At 59.6% G+C, this 17,784-nt stretch overlaps 2 protein-coding genes across 2 annotated transcripts in view; one reads left to right on the forward strand and one right to left on the reverse strand.

The window, feature by feature from the left end:
• The window catches only part of LOC138734733 (putative lipid scramblase CLPTM1), an 85,365-nt gene that overhangs the window by 5,990 nt on the left and 61,591 nt on the right, over positions 1–17,784 (forward strand). The window lies entirely within an intron of this gene.
• On the reverse strand, positions 538–17,660 carry CCDC61 (coiled-coil domain containing 61). Its single transcript, XM_069882530.1, has 15 exons — positions 17,635–17,660; positions 16,203–16,393; positions 16,037–16,119; positions 12,027–12,181; positions 8,216–8,314; positions 8,018–8,132; positions 5,491–5,613; positions 4,124–4,206; positions 3,977–4,038; positions 2,721–2,799; positions 2,563–2,627; positions 1,268–1,343; positions 1,130–1,187; positions 845–890; positions 538–751 (listed from the first exon to the last, which is right to left on the reverse strand). Exons 2-15 carry the CDS (start codon positions 16,348–16,350, stop codon positions 663–665), a joined length of 1,281 nt encoding a protein of 426 aa, XP_069738631.1. The 5' UTR covers positions 16,351–16,393; positions 17,635–17,660; the 3' UTR covers positions 538–662.

Raw genomic sequence — 17,784 nt, forward strand, 5'->3', positions numbered from 1 at the left:
GTGGGTTTGGGGGGGATCCAGGGGAGTTTTGGGGGTGTCCGAGGGGGTTTTTGGGGTTCGGGGTGGGTTTGGGGGGGATCCAGGGGGGTTTTGGGGGTGTCCGAGGGGGTTTTGGGGGTTTGGGGTGGGTTTGAGGGGGATCCAGGGGGGTTTTGGGGGTGTCCGAGGGGGTTTTTGGGGTTCGGGGTGGGTTTGGGGGGGATCCAGGGGGGTTTTGAGGGGGATCGGGGGGGGTTGGGGGTGTCTGAGGGGGTTTTTGGGGTTCGGGGTGGGTTTGGGGGGGGATCCAGGGGGGTTTTGGGGGTTCAGGGTGGGTTTGAGGGGGATCCAGGGGGGTTTTGGGGGTGTCCGAGGGGGTTTTGGGGGTTCAGGGTGGGTTTGAGGGGGATCCAGGGGGGGTTTGGGGGTGTCCGAGGGGTTTGTTGGGGTTCGGGGGGGGTTGGGGGGATCCAGGGGGGTTTTGGGGGTGTCCGAGGGTGTTTTGGGGGTTCAGGGGCTCAGGTTTGGGGGATCCAATAGCGATTGGAGGTTTTGGGGGGTCCAGGGGGGTTTTAGGGGTGTCCAGGGGGGTTTTGAGGGGGATCCAGGGGGGTTTTGGGGTGCAGGGAGGGTTGTGGGGGGGGGTTTGGGGGTGTCCGAGGGGGTTTTTGGGGTTCGGGGGCTCAGGTTTGGGGGCCCAGGCTGTCCAGGAGCAGCTGCAGCGCCCGCAGTCGCGCGTCGATCTCAGCCAGAGGCTCCTCGGGGAGATTTTCTGGGGGGGGGGGGGGGGGCACCCCAAAAATGAGGAGGACACCCCAAAAATGAGGGGGGCACCCCAAAAGTGAGAAGGGGGGGGGTCTCCTACCTTTGCCAGGACGCTGGGGGGGCGGCTTGAGGGTCGAACTTGGGGTCTGGGGGGGAGAAAAGGGGGTACGGGGTGTGTCCTGACCCCCCTTTTTGGGGTCCCCCCCCTGTTTGGGGATCCCCACCCCCCCAAAACTGGACCCCAGGTCCAGTTTTGGGGGGGTGGGGATCCCAAACAGGGGGGGGACCCCAAAAAGAAAAGGTGGATACCCCAAAAACCCAAAAAAGGGAGCGGGTACCCCAAAAAAAAGGGGGGGTACCCCAAAAAAATAGGGGGTGCACTCACCTTGCGGTTGCAGGATGAGGCGCTCAGGGCTCTGCTGCTCCGGGTCACCCCACGGCCCCTGGTTTTAGGGGGGGTTGAAGTTTTGGGGGGCTCTGGGGGGGACCCCAAGTGTCGTGACCCCCCCCCCTTAATTATTACCTGAGGGGCTGGTGGGTTTTGGGGGGCTCCTCGGAGTCGCTGAGGGAGCTGGAGCGGAGACTGCGGAAGCTTCGGGCTGGGGGGAGAAATGGGGGGACCCCAAAATATGGGGGGGGGGCCCAAAGAGAAGGGGGGGACTTGAAAGAAAAGGGGGGGAACCAAAGAGAGGGGGAACCAAAGAGAGGGGAAATGAAAGAGAGGGGGGACACAGAGAGGGACACAAAGAGAAAGGGGGGAACCAAAGGCGGGGGGGAACCAAAGAGGGGAGGGAACCAAAGAGAGGGGGAACCAAAGAGAAAGGGGAACCAAAGAGAAAGGGGAACCAAAGAGAAAGGGGAACCAAAGTGGGGGGAACCAAGAGGAGGGGGGAACCAAAGAAAAAGGGGGACACAAAGGGGGGGAACCAAAGAGAAGGGGGACACAAAGAGAGAGGGGGGGAACCAAAGAGAAGGGGGGACACAAAGAGAGAGAGGGGGGGAACCAAAGAGGGGGGAGACACAAAGAGAGGGGGGGGAACCAAAGAGAGGGGGAACCAAAGGGGGGGGGACATAAAGGGAGGGGGACACAAAAGGGGGGGAACCAAAAAGAGGGGGGGAACCAAAGAGAGGGGGGGGGGAACCAAAGAGAGGGGGGGACACAAAGAGAGGAGGAGGACACAAAGGGGGTGGGAACCAAAGGGGGGGGGACACACAAAGAGAGGGAGGGGGGAACCAAAGAGAAGGGGAGACACAAAGGGGGGGGGGAACCAAAGAGAGGGGGGAACCAAAGAGGGGGGGAAATAAAACAGGGGGGACACACAAAGGGGGGGAACCAAAAAGAGGGGGGAACCAAAGAGAGGGGGGACCCCAAGAGGGGAGGAACCAAAGAGAGGGGGGGAACCAAAGAGAGGGGGGGACACAAAGAGAGGAGGAGGACACAAAGGGGGGAGGAACCAAAGAGAGGGGGACACACAAAGAGAGGGAGGGGGGAACCAAAGAGAAGGGGAGACACAAAGGGGGGGGGGGGGAACCAAAGAGAGGGGGGAACCAAAGAGGGGGGGACATAAAACGGGGGGGACACACAAAGGGGGGGAACCAAAAAGAGGGGGGAACCAAAAAGAGGGGGGGGAACCAAAGAAAGTGGGGAACCAAAGAGAGGGGGACCCCAAGAGGGAGGAACCAAAGAGAGGAGGGAACCAAAGAGAGGGGGGACACAAAAAGGGGAGGGACACAAAGGTGGGGGGGACCCCAAGAGGGGGGGGAACCAAAGAGAGGGGGGGACCCCCCAAAAAGCGAGGGGGACCCCCCAAAACTCACCCGAGGAGCTTCTCCCGCGGCTCGTGGCGGGGCTGGTGCTGCCGGAATCCCTCCCGCGGCGCCGCCTGCTCCCAGGGCGACGATGGAGAGTTGGGGGAGGGGGAATTTGGAGGGGGGGGGAGTGTCCCCCAAATTTGAGGATTGGGGGCCCCACTCACCTGCGGAGCTCGAGCTCCTGCTGCCGCTGCTGCCGCGCCCGCACAAAGGCCGTGGGGTCGAAACGAGGGGGGCGGGAGGCTGGGGGGGCACAGGGGTGAATTGGGGGGCTGGGGGGGGAAATGGGGTGAAATAGGGGGGCTGGGGGGGGAAAGGGGGTGAAATAGGGGGGCTGGGGGGGGAAGGGGGTGAATTGGGGGGGCATGGGGGGTGAATTGGGGGGGCTGGGGGGGGAAATGGGGTGAAATAGGGGGGCTGGGGGGGGAAAGGGGGTGGATTGGGGGGGAAAGGGGGTGAATTGGGGGGGCTGGGGGGGGAAAGGAGGTTGGATTGGGGGGGCTGGGGGGGCACAGGGTGAATTGGGGGGGCTGGAGGGGGAAACGGAGTGGATTGGGGGGCTGGGGGGGCACAGGGGGTGGATTGGGGGGGAAAGGGCGTGAATTGGGGGGACAGGAGGGGGAAAGGGGGTGAATTGGGGGGGCTGGAGGGGGAAAGGGGGTGGATTGGGGGGCTGGGGGGGCACAAGGGATGGATTAGGGGGGCTGGGGGGGGAAGGGGGTGGATTGGGGGGGCTGGAGGGGGAAAGGGGGTGAATTGGGGGGGCTGGGGGGGCACAGGGGGTGGATTGGGGGAAAGGGGGTGAATTGGGGGGGCTGGAGGGGAAAAGGGGGTGGATTGGGGGGGCTGGGGGGGCACAGGGGGTGAATTGGGGGGGCTGGGGGGGCACAGGGGGTGAATTGGGGGGCTGGAGGGGAAAAGGGGTGGATTGGAGGGAGTTGGGGGGCTGGATTGGGGTTGGGGGGCTGGGGGGGGAAAGGGGTGGATTGGGGGGGCACGGGGTGAATTGGGGGGGCTGGAGGGGGAAAAGGGGTGGATTGGGGGGGCTGGGGGGGGCACAGGGGCTGGATTGGGGGGCTGGATTGGGGGGTGGGAAGTTGGGGGGCTGGATTGGGGGGGCTGGAACTTGGGGGGCTGGAACTTGGGGGGCTGGATTGGGGGGGCTGGATTTGGGGTTGGAACTTGGGGGCCTGGATTTGGGGGGGCTGGAATTTGGGGGGGCTGGATTGGGGGGTGGGAAGTTGGGGGGCTGCATTGGGGGGGCTGGATTTGTGGGGTCTGCATTGGGGGTTAGAACTTAAGGGGCTGGATTTGGGGAGTCTGGAACTCGGGGGGCTGCACTGGGGGGGCTGGATTGGGGGTTAGAACTTGGGGGGCTGGATTTGGGGGGGCTGGAACTCGGGGGGCTCCCCCCCCCCACCTGCAGGCGAGGGCGAGCGCCGCTGCCTCTCGTGGGACCCCGAGTTGGAGCGCTGGGGGGCTCTGAGGGGTAAGAGAGACACAAGAGGAGGTGGGGGGGGTGTTTTTTGGGGGGACCCCCCCGGCCCCCCCAAAACTTGAGCCTCACCCCGATTTGCAGCCGCAAAGCTGGATCGTGAGCAGCTCGACGCGACGTTGCAGCCGGCGCTGAGAGTCCTGGGCTGCGGCCAGCTGAGGGCCCCCCAACATCAACGGGGAACCCCAACATCAACGGGGACCCCCCAGCATCAACAGGGACCCTCCCAACATCAACGGGGACACCCCAACATCAACGGGGACCCCCTAAAATAAACATGGTACCCCCCAAAACCAACAGGGACCCCCCCAAAACCAACAGGGAACCCCCCAAAATCAACAGGGAACCCCCAAAATAAACAGGGACCCTCCTAAAAATTAACAGGGAACCCCCCAAAATGAACAGGGACCCCCAAAAATCAACAGGGAACCCCCCAAAATCAACAGGGACCCTCCTAAAAATTAAAAGGGACCCCTCAACAATTAACAGGGACCCCCCAAAATCAACAGGGAACCTCTTAAAAATTAACAGGAACCCCCCAATATCAACAGGGACCCCCCAAAATCAACAGACACCCTCCTAAAAATTAACAGGAACCCCCTAAAATCAACAGGGACCCCCTAAAATCAACAGGGACCCCCAAAAATTAACAGGAACCCCCAAAAATTAACAGAGAACCCCTAAAACCAACAGGGACCCTCCTAAAAATTAACAGGGACCCCCTAAAATCAACAGGGACCCCCCCAATATTAACAGGGACCCCCCCAAATTGAAAGGAACCTCCCTAAAAGTGAAAGGAACCTCCTGAAAATTGAGAGGAACCCCCCAAAATTGAAAGGAGCCCCCCTAAAAGTGATAGGAACCCCCCCAAAAATCAACGGGGACCCCCATAAAAATTAAGAGGGACCCCCCCCCAAAATTGAGAAGATCCCCAGAAACTGAAAGGAACCCCCTAAAATTGAAAGGAACCCCCCAAAATTGAGAGGAGCTCCTCAAAATTGAAAGGAGTCCCCCCCCAAATTGAGAGGAGACCCCCCAAATTGAGGGGAACCCCCCCAAATTGAGAGGAGACCCCCCCAAATTGAGAGGAACCCCCCCAAATTGAGAGGACCCCCCTAAAATCAACAGGGAACCCTCAAAATTAACAGGGACCCCCATAAAAATTAACAGGGACCCCCCCAAAATTAAAAGGATCCCTACAAATTAAAAGGAGCCCCCCTAAAATTGATAGGAACCCCCCAAAAATCAACGGGGACCCCCATAAAAATTAACAGGGACCCCCCCCAAATTGAAAGGAGCCCCAGAAACTGAAAGGAACCCTCTAAAATTGAAAGGAACCCCCCAAAAATCAACGGGGACCCCCCAAAAAATTAACAGGGACCCCCCCAAAATTGAGAGGATCCCCCCCAAAATTGAGGGGACACCCCCCCCCCCCCGACCTGTTCCTGGAGCTCCCGGAGTTGCCGCTGGTGCCGCTCTCGCTCCCCCCGGAGCTGCTGCCGAGCCTCCTGCAGCGCCCGACGCAGCCTCGACGCCTCCGAGGCCTTCGCGCCTCGCGCCTCCTGCCATGACACCAGCCCCACCCCCGTCACCTTCCCGCCTCTCAGCTCCCTCGGCTCCATCCTCGACGCCTCAGCCCCTTCCCGCCTCTCAGCTCCCTCGGCTCCATCCTCGACGCCTCAGCCCCTTCCCGCCATGTGGCGCCATCGCCATCCTCGACGCCTCAGCCCCTTCCCGCCTCTCAGCTCCCTCGGCTCCATCCTCGACGCCTCAGCCCCTTCCCGCCATGTGGCGCCATCGCCATCCTCGACGCCTCAGCCCCTTCCCGCCTCTCAGCTCCCTCGGCTCCATCCTCGACGCCTCAGCCCCTTCCCGCCTCTCAGTTCCCTCTGTGACATCATCAATGCCTCCCTCCCCTTCCCACCTCGCGCCTCCGTCTTCCCCCTCGACGCCTCCGTCTCCCCCCTCGACGCCTCCATCTCCCCTCAACTCCTCCATCCCCCCTCGACGCCTCCGTCTCCCCTTCCCACCTCAATCTCCCCTCGACGCCTCCGTCTCCCCCTCGACGCCTCCCTCTCCCCCCTCGACGCCTCCCTCTCCCCCTCGACGCCTCCATCTCCCCCCTCCACGCCTCCATCTCCCCTTCCCGCCTCCATCTCCCCTCGACGCCTCCGTCTCCCCTCGACGCCTCCATCTCCCCTTCCCACCTCAATCTCCCCTCAACGCCTCCCTCTCCCCCCTCGACGCCTCCCTCTCCCCCTCGACGCCTCCATCTCCCCTCGACGCCTCCGTCTCCCCTCGACGCCTCCATCTCCCCTTCCCACCTCAATCTCCCCTCAACGCCTCCCTCTCCCCCCTCGACGCCTCCCTCTCCCCCTCGACGCCTCCATCTCCCCTCGACGCCTCAATCTCCCCTCGACGCCTCCGTCTCCCCCCTCGACGCCTCCATCTCCCCTCGACGCCTCCCTCTCCCCCTCGACGCCTCCATCTCCCCCCTCCACGCCTCCATCTCCCCTTCCCGCCTCCATCTCCCCTCGACGCCTCCGTCTCCCCTCGACGCCTCCGTCTCCCCTCGACGCCTCCATCTCCCCTTCCCACCTCAATCTCCCCTCAACGCCTCCCTCTCCCCCCTCGACGCCTCCCTCTCCCCCTCGACGCCTCCATCTCCCCTCGACGCCTCCATCTCCCCTCGACGCCTCAATCTCCCCTCGACGCCTCCGTCTCCCCCCTCGACGCCTCCATCTCCCCTCGACGCCTCCGTCTCCCCTCGATGCCTCCGTCTCCCCTTCCCACCTCAATCTCCCCTCGACGCCTCCGTCTCCCCCTCGACGCCTCCCTCTCCCCCCTCGACGCCTCCCTCTCCCCCTCGACGCCTCCATCTCCCCCCTCCACGCCTCCATCTCCCCTTCCCGCCTCCGTCTCCCCTCGACGCCTCCGTCTCCCCTCGACGCCTCCATCTCCACTTCCCACCTCAATCTCCCCTCAACGCCTCCCTCTCCCCCCTCGACGCCTCCCTCTCCCCCTCGACGCCTCCATCTCCCCTCGACGCCTCCATCTCCCCTCGACGCCTCAATCTCCCCTCGACGCCTCCGTCTCCCCCCTCGACGCCTCCGTCTCCCCTCGACGCCTCCGTCTCCCCTCGATGCCTCCGTCTCCCCTTCCCACCTCAATCTCCCCTCGACGCCTCCGTCTCCCCCTCGACGCCTCCCTCTCCCCCCTCGACGCCTCCCTCTCCCCCTCGACGCCTCCATCTCCCCCCTCCACGCCTCCATCTCCCCTTCCCGCCTCCGTCTCCCCTCGACGCCTCCGTCTCCCCTCGACGCCTCCATCTCCCCTTCCCACCTCAATCTCCCCTCAACGCCTCCCTCTCCCCCTCGACGCCTCCATCTCCCCTCGACGCCTCAATCTCCCCTCGACGCCTCCGTCTCCCCCCTCGACGCCTCCATCTCCCCTCGACGCCTCCGTCTCCCCCCTCGACGCCTCCATCTCCCCCTCGACGCCTCCGTCTCCCCCCTCGACGCCTCCATCTCCCCCTTCCCACCTCCATCTCCCCCCTCGACGCCTCCCTCTCCCCGCTCCACGCCTCCGTCTCCCCCCTCCACGCCTCCCTCTCCCCCCTCGACGCCTCCATCTCCCCCTTCCCACCTCCGTCTCCCCCCTCGACGCCTCCGTCTCCCCCTCTATGGCTCCATCTCCCCTCGACGCCTCCATCTCCCCTTCCCGCCTCAATCTCCCCTCGACGCCTCCCTCTCCCCCCTCGACGCCTCCATCTCCCCCTCGACGCCTCCCTCTCCCCCCTCGACGCCTCCATCTCCCCCTCGACACCTCCATCTCCCCCCTCGACGCCTCCATCTCCCCCTCGACGCCTCCCTCTCCCCCCTCGACGCCTCCGTCTCCCCCTCGACGCCTCCGTCTCCCCCTCGACGCCTCCGTCTCCCCCCTCGACGCCTCCGTCTCCATCCTCACCGTCTCCTTTCCTTTCCCGCCTCGCGCCTCCATCTTTGTCCTCGACGCCTCCGCCATCTTCCCGCCCCCCGGCTCCTCCTGCAGCGGCTCCTGCGCCTCCAGCTCCTCGTCCAGCCTGAGAGGGAGGGGAAGATTTTTAATTTCGGGGGGGTCGGCTCCCTCCCGGTCGGGTTTTTTTGGGGTTCGGGGGGGTCTCACAGTCGCAGGTCGCGGGGGCAGGAGGCGTCGCAGCTCGGAGCTCGGCGAGAGGCGGGAGACGCTCGTCCCACGTGGGGCAGGGGCAGCGGGTAGTGGATGCTGGGGGGGGGGGAGGGGGGGAAAAGGGGGTGAGGGGGGTGACCCCCCAACCTGGGGACCCCCCCCCCATGACCCCCCGGGCCGGCCTCGCGCCCCAAATCCTCCGGAGGGAATCGTAGAGCGATGGGATTGTGGGATTATAAAATTCTATAATTATAGAATCACAGAATTGGAGAATTAGGGAATTGGAGAATTATAGAATTATGGAATTACAGAATTATAGAATCTTAGAATCAAGGAATTATAGAATTATAGAATTATTCAATCACAGAATTGTACAATTATAGAATCAGAGAATCATAAAATCATAGAATAATGGAACCAGAGAGTCAGAGAATTGTGGAATTATAGAATTATACAATCCTAGAATCATGGAATTACGGAATCATAGAATCTCAGAATCAAAGAATTACAGAGTTACAGAATCTTATAATTAAGGAATTATAGAATCAGAGAATCGTAGAATCACAGAATAATGGAACCAGAGAATCAGAGAATTGTGGAATTATAGAATTATACATTTACTAGAATCATGGAATTACGGAATCATAGAATCTTAGAATCAAGGAATTATGGAATTATAGAATTATTTAATCACAGAATTGTACAACTATAGAATTAGAGAATCGTAAAATCACAGAATAATGGAACCAGAGAATCAGAGAATTGTGGAATTATAGAATTATACAATCCTAGAATCATGGAATTACGGAATCATAGAATCTCAGAATCAAAGAATTACAGAGTTACAGAATCTTATAATTAAGGAATTATAGAATCAGAGAATCGTAGAATCACAGAATAATGGAACCAGAAAACCAGAGAATCAGAGAATCGTGGAATTATAGAATTATACAATTCTAGAATCATGGAATTACGGAATCATAGAATGTTAGAATCAAGGAATTATGGAATTATAGAATTATTTAATCACAGAATTGTACAATTATAGAATCAGAGAATTGTAGAATCGCAGAATAATGGAACCAGAGAGTCAGAGAATCGTGGAATTATAGAATTATAAAATCATGGAATTACAGAATCATAGAATCTTAGATTCAAAGAATTATAGAATTATAGAATTATTCAATCACAGAATTATACAATCATAGAATTAGAGAATCGTAAAATCATAGAACAATGGAACCAGAGAATCAGAGAATCAGAGAATCATGGAATTATAGAATTATACAATCCTAGAATCATGGAATTACAGAATTATAGAACCTTAGAATGAAAGAATTACAGAGTTACAGAACCTTAGAATTAAAGAATTATAGAATTATAGAATCAGAGAATCGTAGAATCACAGAATAATGGAACCAGAGAACCAGAGAATCGTGGAATTATAGAATTATAAAATCACGGAATTACAGAATCATAGAATCTTAGAATCAAAGAATTATAGAATTATAGAATTATTCAATCACAGAATTGTACAATTATAGAATCAGAGAATTGTAAAATCATAGAACAATGGAACCAGAGAGTCAGAGAATTGTGGAATTATAGAATTATACAATCCTAGAATCATGGAATTATGGAATCATAGAATCTTAGAATCAAAGAATTACAGAGTTACAGAATCTTAGAATTAAGAAATTATAGAATCAGAGAATCGTAGAATCACAGAATAATGGAACCAGAGAGTCAGAAAATCGTGGAATTATAGAATTATACATTCCTAGAATCACGGAATTACAGAATTATAGAATCTTAGAGTCAAGGAATTATAGAATTATAGAATTATTCAATCACAGAATTGTACAATTATAGAATCAGAGAATTGTAGAATCACAGAATAATGGAACCAGAGAGTCAGAGAATCGTGGAATTATAGAATTATAAAATCATGGAATTACAGAATCATAGAATCTTAGATTCAAAGAATTATAGAATTATAGAATTATTCAATCACAGAATTGTACAATTATAGAATCAGAGAATCATAAAATCATAGAATAATGGAACCAGAGAGTCAGAGAATTGTAGAATTATAGAATTATACAATCCTAGAATCATGGAATTACGGAATCATAGAATCTTAGAATCAAAGAATTACAGAGTTACAGAATCTTAGAATTAAAGAATTATAGAATTATAGAATCAGAGAATCGTAGAATCACAGAATAATGGAACCAGAGAATCAGAAAATCGTGGAATTATAGAATTATACATTCCTAGAATCATGGAATTACAGAATTATAGAATCTTAGAGTCAAGGAATTATAGAATTATAGAATTATTCAATCACAGAATTGTACAATTATAGAATCAGAGAAAGACAGAATCACAGAATAATGGAACCAGAGAGTCAGAGAATCGTGGAATTATAGAATGATAAAATCATGGAATTACAGAATCATAGAATTATAAAATTAAAGAATCATAAAATCGCAGAATCATTGAGCGATGGAATCATAGAATTGTATAATGACAGAATCATAGAATTGTAGAATAATAGAATCAAGGAATTTAAGACTCATACAATCACAAAATAATAAAATAATAAAATCACAGAATCATAGAATTTTATAACCATAGAATCATAGAATCTTAAAGTAAGAGAACTACAGAATTTTAGAATTATAGACTCACAGAATCGTGGAATTCTAGAATCACTGAATCATAGAATTACAAAATCATGGAATCACAGCGTTGTAGTATGATGGAATTATAGAATCATAGAATCACGGAATTCTAGGATCACAGAATCACAGAATCATACAATGACAGAATCACGGAATTCTAGAATTGCAGAATCAGAGAATCAGAGAATTATAGAATCCTAGATTCACAGAATCCCAGAATCACAGAATCAGAGAATTACATAATTGTAGACTCACAGAATTATAAAATCCTATAAACATGGAATTATTGACTCATCGAGTCACGGAATCATAGAACGACAGAATCGCAGAATTGTGGAATCTAAAACTATAGAATCACAGACTCACAGAATTATAGAATCACAGACTCACGGACTCACAGGCCGTTCCCCCTCGTCCTGTCCCCTTGGGAGAAGAGCCCAGCTCCCTCCTCTCCACAACCTCCTCGCAGGGAGCTGGAGAGAGCAACGAGCTCTCCCCTCGGCCTCCTCTTCTCCAGCTCCCTCAGCCGCTCCTCTTCTTCTCCAGCCCCTTCCCCAGCTCCGGGCTCTTCTCCGGAGGCTCCAGGCCCTCCAGGTTCTCCTCGGGGCCCAGAGCTGCCCCCAGGATTCGAGGTCGGGTCTCCCCAGAGGCCGAGGGAGAAGAACCTCCCTGGGGGCTGCTCCAAGCCAAGATGCCCTTGGCCTTCTTGGCCCCCTGGGCCCCTGCTGGCTCGTGTCCCACCGACCCCCCCAGGTCCTTCTCCTCCAGGGCCCTTTCCAGCCGCTCTCCTCCTCGCCGGGAGCTGCCCGGGGCTGTTGTGCCCCAAGTTCCTCGTTAACCCTCATCCCGTTGCTCTCAACCCATGGATCCAAGCAGCTCAGATCCCTCTGGAGAACCTCAACCCCCTCCAGCAGCTCCATGATTCCACCCAGCTCAGTGTCACCTTCAAAGCCACCAAGGGTCCCTTCAACGTCTTCATGGATAAAGACCTTGAACGGAGCTGGAGCCACCAGCGAGCCCTGGGGCCACCGCTTGGCCCCAACCTCCAGCTGGAGTTAACTCCCTTTCCCACGATTCCCACCCCCGTGTCCCCCCCCCGCGATGTCCCCGTGTCCCCTCACCGGTCAAACTCGGTGCAGTAGACGAGGATGAGGTAGCGCCGGGCGCGCAGGGGGCCGGGGGGCGGGGGGCGGCGCGGGGGGGACCCGGCTCTGCGGCTCCGCAGGGACTCCAGGTCGGAGAAGGAAAGGAGCTCCAGGCGGACGGACGCGCTGCGCTACGGGGACACACGGACACCGGCCACTCCTGGGTGTCCCCTGTCCCCTCCTAGGTGTCCCCTGTGCCCCAATGTCCCCTCCTAGGTGTCCCCTGTCCCCCAATGTCCCCTCCTGGGTGTCCCCTGGCCCCTCCTAGGTGTCCCCTGTGACCCCAATGTCCCCTCCTGGGTGTCCTCTGACCCCTCCTGGGTGTCCCCTGTGCCCCAGTGTCCCCTCCTGGGTGTCCCCTGTCCCCTCCTAAGTGTCCCCTGTCCCCCAATGTCCCCTCCTGGGTGTCCCCTGTGCCCCAATGTCCCCTCCTGGGTGTCCCCTGTCACCCCAATGTCCCCTCCTGGGTGTCCCCTGTCCCCTCCTAAGTGTCCCCTGTCCCCCAATGTCCCCTCCTGGGTGTCCCCTGTCACCCCAATGTCCCCTCCTGGGTGTCCCCTGACCCCTCCTGGGTGTCCCCTGTGCCCCAATGTCCCCTCCTGGGTGTCCCCTGTCCCCTCCTAGGTGTCCCCTGTGACCCCAATGTCCCCTCCTGGGTGTCCCCTGTGCCCCAATGTCCCCTCCTGGGTGTCCCCTATCCCGTCCTAGGTGTCCCCTGTGCCCCAGTGTCCCCTCCTGGGTATCCCCTGTGCCCCAATGTCCCCTCCTGGGTGTCCCCTGTCACCCCAATGTCCCCTCCTGGGTGTCCCCTGTCCCCTCCTAGGTGTCCCCTGTGACCCCAGTGTCCCCTCCTGGGTGCCCCCTGCCCCCCAATGTCCCCTCCTGGGTGTCCCCTGCCCTCCAATGTCCCTTCCTGGGTGTCCCCTGACCCCTCCTGGGTGTCCCCTGTGCCCCAGTGGCCCCTCCTGGGTGTCCCCTGACCCCTCCTGGGTGTCCCCTGTGCCCCAATGTCCCCTCCTGGGTGTTCCCTGTGACCCCAATGTCCCCTCCTGGGTGTCCCCTGTGCCCCAATGTCCCCTCCTGGGTGTCCCCTGGCCCCTCCTGGGTGTCCCCTGTGCCCCAATGTCCCCTCCTGGGTGTCCCCTGACACCTCCTGCGTGTCCCATGTCCCCCAATGTCCCCTCCTTGGTTTCCCCTGTGACCCCAATGTCCCCTCCTGGGTGTCCCCTGTCCCCCATGTCCCCTCCTGGGTGTCCCCTGACCCCTCCTAGGTGTCCCCTGTGACCCCAATGTCCCCTCCTGGGTGTCCCCTGTCCCCTCCTGGGTGTCCCCTGTGCCCCAATGTCCCCTCCTGGGTGTCCCCTGACCCCTCCTAGGTGTCCCCTGTGACCCCAATGTCCCCTCCTGGGTGTCCCCTGTCCCCTCCTAGCTGTCCCCTGTGACCCCAGCGTCCCCTCCTGGGTGTCCCCTGCCCCCCATGTCCCCTCCTGGGTGTCCCCTGCCCCCCAGTGTCCCCTCCTGGGTGTCCCCTGTCCCCTCCTAGGTGTCCCCTGTGACCCCAGTGTCCCCTCCTGGGTGCCCCCTGCCCCCCAATGTCCCCTCCTGGGTGTCCCCTGTGACCCCAATGTCCCCTCCTGGGTGTCACCTCTCCCCTCCTAGGTGTCCCCTGTGCCCCAGTGTCCCCTCCTGGGTGTCCCCTGGCCCCTCCTAGGTGTCCCCTGTGACCCCAGTGTCCCCTCCTAGGTGTCCCCTGTTCCCCAATGTCACCTCCTGGGTGTCCCCTATCCCCTCCTAGGTGTCCCCTGTGACCCCAGTGTCCCCTCCTAGGTGTCCCCTGTTCCCCAATGTCCCCTCCTGGGTGTCCCCTGACCCCTCCTGGGTGTCCCCTGTGCCCCAATGTCCCCTCCTGGGTGTCCCCTGACACCTCCTGGGTGTCCCCTGTGCCCCAATGTCCCCTCCTGGGTGTCCCCTGTCCCCTCCTAGGTGTCCCCTGTGCCCCAGTGTCCCCTCCTGGGTGTCCCCTGTCCCCTCCTAAGTGTCCCCTGTCCCCCAATGTCCCCTCCTGGGTGTCCCCTGTGCCCCAATGTCCCCTCCCAGGTGTCCCCTGTCCCCCAGTGTCCCCTCCTGGGTATCTCCTGTCACCTTAATGTCCCCTCCTGGCTGTCCCCAGTCCCCCTGTCACCCCAATGTCCCCTCCCAAGTGTCCCCTGTGATCCCAATGTCCCCTCCCGGGTGTCCCTTGTCCCCCAGTGTCCCCTCCTGGGTGTCTCCAGTCCCCCTGTCCCCCAATATCCTCTTCTAGGCGCCCCCTGCCCTCCAATGTCTTTTCCTTGGTGTCCCCTGTCACCCCAATATCCCCTCCTAGGTGTCCCCGCTCCCTCTGTCATCCCGATGTCCCCTCCCAGGTGTTCTCTGCCACATCAATGTCCCCTCCTCAGTGTCCCTTGTCCCCCAGTGTCCTGTCCTAGGTGCCCCCTGACACCCCAGTGTCCCCTTCTCAGTGTCCCCTATCTCCCAATATCCCCTCCTGGGTGTCCCCTGTCCCCTCCTAGGTGTCCCCTGCGACCCCAGTGTCCCCTCCTGGGTGTCCCCTGCCCCCCATGTCCCCTCCTGGGTGTCCCCTGTCCCCCAATGTCCCCTCCTAGGTGCCCCCTGTAACCCCAGAGTCCCTGCCTGACTGCCCCCTGTCACCCCAGCACCCCAATGTCCCCTCCTGGCTGCCCCCTGTCACCTCAGTGTCCTCTCCTAGGTGCCCCTGTGACCCCAATGTCCCCTCCCAGGTGTCCCCTGTCCCCCAGTGTCCCCACCTAGGTGCCCCCTGTCCCCCAATGTCCCCTTCTAGGTGCCCCCTGCCCCCCAATGTCCCCTCCCAGGTGTCCTCTGCCACCCCAGTGTCCCCTCCTCAGTGTCCCTTGGCCCCCAGTGTCCCCTCCTAGGTGCCCCCTGTCACCCTAGTGTCCCCTTCTCAGTGCCCCCTGTCCCCCAGCGTCCCCTCCTGGGTGTCCCCTGTCCCCCAATGTCCCCTCCTGGGTGTCTCCAGTCCCCTTGTCATCCCAATGTCCCCTCCCAGGTGTCCTCTGCCACCCCAGTGTCCCCTTCTCAGTGTCCCTTGTCCCCCGGTGTCCCCTCCTAGGTGCCCCCTGTCACCCCAGCGCCCCGATATCCCCCCTCAGGTGTCCCCTGTGATCCCAATGTCCCCTCCCGGGTGTCCCTTGTCCCCCAGTGTCCCCTCCTGGGTGTCTCCAGTTCCCCTGTCCCCCAATACCCCCTTCTAGGCGCCCCCTGCCCCACAATGTTTCCTCCTTGGTGTCCCCTGTCACCCCCATGTCCCCTCCTTGGTGTTCCCTGTCCCCCAATATCTCCTCCCAGGTGTCCTCTGCCACCCCAATGTCCCCTCCCAGGTGTCCCCTGTGACCCCAATGTCCCCTCCTGGGTGTCTCCAGTCCACCTGTCCCCTAATATCCCCTTCTCACTGCCCCCTGCCCCCCAGCGTCCCCTCCTGGGTGTCCCCTGTCCCCCAGTGTCCCCTCCTGGGTGTCTCCAGTCCCCTTGTCATCCCAATGTCCCCTCCCAGGTGTCCTCTGCCACCCCAGTGTCCCCTCCTCAGTGTCCCTTGACCCCCAGTGTCCCCTCCTCGGTGCCCCCTGTCACCTCAGTGTCCCCTTCTCAGTGTCCCCTGCCCCCTAGTGTCCCCTCCTGGGTGCCCCTGTGACCCCAGCATCCCCTCCTGGGTGTCCCCTGCCCCCCAGTGTCCCCTCCTCAGTGTCCCTTGTCCCTCAGTGTCCCCTTCTCAGTGTCCCTTGTCCCTCAGTGTCCCCTTCTCAGTGTCCCCTGCTCCCCAGTGTCCCCTCCTGGGTGCCCCTTGTCCCCCAGTGTCCCCTCCTGGGTGTCCCCTGCCCCCCAGCGTCCCCTCCCGGGTGTCCCCTGTCACCCCAGCACCCCGCTATCCCCTCCTGTGTCCCCCCCCGTCCCCCCCCGCCCGTCACCTGCGTCACCGCCGCCTCCAACATGCTGCAGAACACCCCAAACTCCTTGAAATTCCCGGTTCTCCGCGTCAGCTCCTCGATGTCTGCGAGGAAAGTTGGGGTGGGGGGGGGCGCTCAGGGATGGGGAGCCCCCCCAGTCCCCCCCAGTCCCCCCCGGAGGCCTCACAGGCGGCGTCGAAGCGGCCGCGCCAGCGCTCGCAGGTGCCGGTGGCTTCGAGCTCCAGGTCGAGGCCCTCGAGGTCGAGGAGCAGCCGCAGGCGATGAGCCCCCAGCCCGAAGGAGAAATCCCCCCGCAGCAGCCGCCGCTGCCCCATCGCGCGGGGAAAGGGGGGGCCTCGCAGGGACTTGGGGGGCACCCTGGGAAAAGGGGGGGGGTCAGGAGGTGGGGGAGGCCTTGGGATATGGGGGAGGCCCCTGGGAAAAGGGGGGGCCTCGCAGGGACTTGGGGGGCACCCTGGGAAAAGGGGGGGGTCAGGAGATGGGGGAGGCCTTGGGAAAAGGGGGAGGCCCCTGGGAAAATGGGGGGGCTCCTTGAGGAGTTGGGGTCACCCTGGGAAAAGGGGGAAGCCCTTAGGAAAAGGGGGGGTCTCAGGAGATGGGGGGCACCCTGGGAAAAGGGGGGGGGTCAGGAGATGGGGGAGGCCTTGGGAAAAGGGGGAGACCCCTGGGAGTTGGGGGGCACCCTGGGAAAAGGTGGGGGGGGTCAGGAGATGGGGGAGGCCTTGGGATATGGGGGAGACCCCTGGGAAAAGGGGGGCACCCTGGGAAAAGCGGGGAGCCCTTAGGAAAAGGGGGGAGCCCCTGGGAAGAGGGGGGGGTCTCAGGAGATGGGGGAGCCATTAGGAAAAGGGGGGAGCCCCTGGGAAGAGGGGGGGGTCTCAGGAGATGGGGGAGCCATTAGGAAAAGGGGGGAACCCCTAGGAAAAGGGGGGGCTCCTTGAGGAGTTGGGGGGCACCCTGGGAAAGGGGGGTGGGGTCAGGAGATGGGGGAGGCCTTGGGAAAAGGGGGAGACCCCTGGGAAAATGGGGGGGCTCGCAGGGACTTGGGGGGCACCCTGGGAAAAGGGGGGGGGTCAGGAGGTGGGGGAGGCCTTGGGATATGGGGGAGACCCCTGGGAATTGGGGGGCACCCTGGGAAAAGGGGGGGGGCGGGAGATGGGGGAGGCCTTGGGATATGGGGGAGACCCCTGGGAAAATGGGGGGGCTCCTTGAGGAGTTGGGGTCACCCTGGGAAAAGGGGGAAGCCCTTAGGAAAAGGGGGGTCTCAGGAGATGGGGGGCACCCTGGGAAAAAGGGGGGGGGGTCAGGAGATGGGGGAGCCCTTAGGAAAAGGGGGAAGCCCCTGGGAAAAGGGGGGGGGTCTCACGAGATGGGGGAGCCCTTAGGAAAAGGGGGGAACCCCCGGGAAAAGGGGGGGGTCTCAGGAGATGGGGGAGCCCTTAGGAAAAGGGGGGGACCCCTGGGAAAAGGGGGGGGTCTCAGGAGATGGGGGAGCCCTTAGGAAAAGGGGGGAACCCCTAGGATTTGGGGGTCCCCCCTAGGAAAGGGGTGTGGGGGGGGAGCCCTTAGGAGATTGGAGGGGGGGGTGTCTCTCTCACCGCTCCCCGCGCTGCGTTCCCGCCTCTCCCTTAGCCCCGCCCCTGCGGTCACGTGACCCGCCCCTTTTAAAGGGGCGGATCACGTGACCGCAGGGGCGGGAACGGAGGGGGAAAGAGGCGGGAAAAGGGGAGGGGGCGGGAAAGACCACG

The sequence above is a fragment of the Phaenicophaeus curvirostris genome, unplaced genomic scaffold (genome assembly GCF_032191515.1).
Source record: "Phaenicophaeus curvirostris isolate KB17595 unplaced genomic scaffold, BPBGC_Pcur_1.0 scaffold_175, whole genome shotgun sequence".
Taxonomy (NCBI): domain Eukaryota; kingdom Metazoa; phylum Chordata; class Aves; order Cuculiformes; family Cuculidae; genus Phaenicophaeus; species Phaenicophaeus curvirostris.